Here is a 3045-nt window from a genome sequence, read left to right on the forward strand (position 1 = left end):
CCCTGCCGCTCGCTTTAAAATTAGGGATCGCCACCCTCTTTCCGCGTCCCGAAAGCGGGAAAGGTGTTTGTCCGTCCCCAACCGCGGGAGGGCGGGAGATGAGTTTTCCTTAGGAGCTGACCCGCTGCGGGGACTTTTTGGGAGAGGGCATCGCCTGAGGGGGTCTGAGCTCATCCCAGTGAAAGGCGCCGCCCGCTCCGTTGGCAGGCAGGGCTCCCTGGATCTACGGCGGGGAGGGCGGCGGGGGCGGGCGGGGGAGCTCCGTCGCCCCTCCGCGCATGCACCGGCGCCGCCGGCGCCGATATAACCGCGGCGGAGCGGGGATCGGCGCCAGCTGTACCGAGCGGACCCGATCCGGTGAGGCGGAGGGACGCCGGTCCCGGACCTGCCGCCGCCGCCGTCGTCGTCCCGGCATCCCGCCCGCCGCAGAGCCTGCCCAACACCGCCGCTGCCGCCGGCTTGGGGGTCTGGGGAAAGGCTCCCCCGGACCCGTCGGCCTCCCTAGCATGGGATGGGCGAGCCTTGCGAGCGCGGTTCTTGCTCGCCAGCCACCGGCATGAAGGAGGGAGCAGGCTGGGAGTCATGGGACGCGCCTCTAGGTTTCCTGGAGGGCGCCCAGGTGGGCAACAGGAGCAACGTGTCCTTCCTGCAGTTCTTTAAGAATATCAACCTGGAGCGAGCCGATGGGATGCAGGGGGACAGCTCCGACGTGGTGCGGATTGTCATCTCCCTGGTGTACTCCGTGGTGTGCGCCCTGGGTCTGGTGGGCAACCTGCTTGTGCTCTACTTGATGAAAAGCAAACAAGGGTGGAGAAAGTCCTCCATCAACCTCTTCGTGACTAGCCTGGCAGTGACTGACTTCCAGTTTGTGCTGACCTTGCCTTTCTGGGCAGTGGAGAATGCACTGGACTTCAACTGGCTCTTCGGCAAGGCAATGTGTAAGATTGTCTCTTATGTCACAGCCATGAATATGTATGCCAGTGTCTTCTTTCTCACTGCCATGAGTGTGGCTCGATACCGCTCTGTGGCTTCAGCCTTGAAGAATCAGCGGCGCAGGGACCCACTGGGTGGCTGCTGCTCTGCCAAGTGGCTTTGTGCACTCATCTGGCTGTCAGCTATCCTGGCTTCCCTGCCTCATGCCATTTTTTCCACCACTGCCACTGTCTTTGATGATGTGCTCTGCCTTGTCAAGTTCCCCGAGGGCAGAGGCAACAACGGCCAGTTCTGGCTGGGTCTCTACCACATCCAGAAGGTGCTGCTGGGCTTTGTGGTGCCGCTGGCCGTCATCAGCCTCTGCTACTTGCTCCTGGTGCGCTTCATCAGTGACAAACATGTTGGCAGCACCTGCAGTGGCCCCAGCAGCAAGCGCCGCTCCAAAGTGACTAAGTCAGTGTCCATCGTGGTGCTGTCTTTCTTCTTGTGCTGGCTGCCTAACCAAGCACTCACAACATGGGGCATCCTTATCAAACTCAACGTGGTGCACTTCAGTACTGAGTACTTCCTCTCCCAAGTGTACCTCTTCCCCATCAGCGTGTGCCTGGCACACTCCAACAGCTGCCTCAATCCCATCCTTTACTGCCTCATGCGCAGGGAGTTCCGCAAGGCACTGAAAAGCCTCCTTTGGAGGATCACCTCACCTTCCCTCACCACCATGCGCCCTTTCACCGACACCACCAAGCCTGAGCAGGAGGAGCAGGCCCTGCAATCCTTGGTGCCTGTCCACCCCACCACTGCTTCTTCCCCTGCTGCAACCGTCCAGCCAGAGGTGGCCTACTACCCCCCTGGGGTGGTGATGTACAGCAGCCGCTATGACCTGCTGCCTGCTAGCTCCACAGAGCAGCGCTGCTGAGTTGGGCAGGGGGATCTGGGGGGTGGGACTGTGGGGTCTGTGCAAGATGTGGCCCTGGGATATTGAATGCCTGGTGGGGACAAGGGGAGGAGGAATGGGTAAAAGAGGGTTTCGGCATGAGAGATGCTCTTTTGGGGTTCTGTCTGCTCTCAGAAGCTTGTTGATGGAAATTGTTGTCTTGAAATTGTCCCCCAGACTGGGGAACAGGAGTAGGAGGAGGTAGTGGGGGTGTACTGGGGGCTGATGTGGCTCTAGGAGAGGCTTTTTAGTGCTTGTACCTGTTCTGGGATCAAGGAACTGGGAGGGTGGTGGGACTCTGTCCAGGGAGGATGCAGGATGTTCAGGGCACTGTAGGGAGGAGTGGGACTGGATGGGGTGGAGCAAGGCTGGCAGCCCTCAGCTGTGGCCCTACAACCTGGAGGTGCAAGCAGCAAGGGGCCAGCAGCCCTCCCACCCTGTTTGTGGCAGGGGGAGGGAGCTGGGCTGCTTTCTCACTGCTGTGTGGCATTCTAGACATTGCTGGCTCAGCTATGGTCACAGCTCCCTGGGCTCCAGTGAGGGCACAGGGATCAGGCAGCCTATGTCCTGTTTTATACCTACCCTGATGGGAACAGCCAGGACAAGTGGGTACAAGGCTTCTGCTTGTTCAGGCTTAACCCCTTTCCCCTCTTTTAGGCACCTCTTAGGAAAAGAGAGGGGACAAGGAGCACTGTGCTCCCATCTGGATCTGTGCAGGATCTGCTTTTCCAGCACCCCCCCATCCCCTCTGCTGCCAGGATACACAGCAACCCAGACAGCCGAGGAGAAACCTGAAGACATGACTTGCAGCTTCATGGAGAGGTGTTGCTTTGTCTGTCTTTGGAGGGGAGGGTGTGAGCCTGCCAACGTTGTGTTCTCCAGCCTCTCTCCAGGGTGCTGGGGGGGAAACCCACAGCACCGAACCATATGTGGCAAGACAGGCATCTCTCCCAGGGCGCTGAGGCTTCAGGCTTTGTTCTCACTGTGCTTCAGCCTGTTTGTATCTCACTCCAGGAAATCAGCACAACTAAATAAAAAAGGGGAAAATACAACTAAATAAATGAAGGGAAAAAGAAACAAATCATAGCCACTTCCAGCTGCTTGCTCTGGGACACTTCTGGGTTCAGCTGCAACCAAGCACCAAGATTTTTGTTTTGCTGAAGTGTTTGGTACGGGTC

At 58.6% G+C, this 3045-nt stretch overlaps 1 protein-coding gene across 1 annotated transcript; it reads left to right on the forward strand.

Moving 5' to 3' along the window:
- The first annotated feature begins 318 nt into the window (after window positions 1–318).
- RXFP3 (relaxin family peptide receptor 3) lies at window positions 319–1853 on the forward strand. Its single transcript, XM_009502772.2, has one exon. The coding sequence runs from the start codon at window positions 512–514 to the stop codon at window positions 1847–1849; it is 1338 nt and encodes a 445-aa protein (XP_009501067.2). The 5' UTR covers window positions 319–511; the 3' UTR covers window positions 1850–1853.
- The last annotated feature ends 1192 nt before the right edge of the window (window positions 1854–3045 follow it).

Source organism: Phalacrocorax carbo, chromosome Z (assembly GCF_963921805.1).
Source record: "Phalacrocorax carbo chromosome Z, bPhaCar2.1, whole genome shotgun sequence".
NCBI lineage: Eukaryota > Metazoa > Chordata > Aves > Suliformes > Phalacrocoracidae > Phalacrocorax > Phalacrocorax carbo.

Coding starts and splice junctions, on each gene's coding strand:
- RXFP3 (XM_009502772.2), top strand. CDS start 512: ATGGGCGAGCCTTGCGAGCGCGGTTCTTGCTCGCCAGCCACCGGCATG.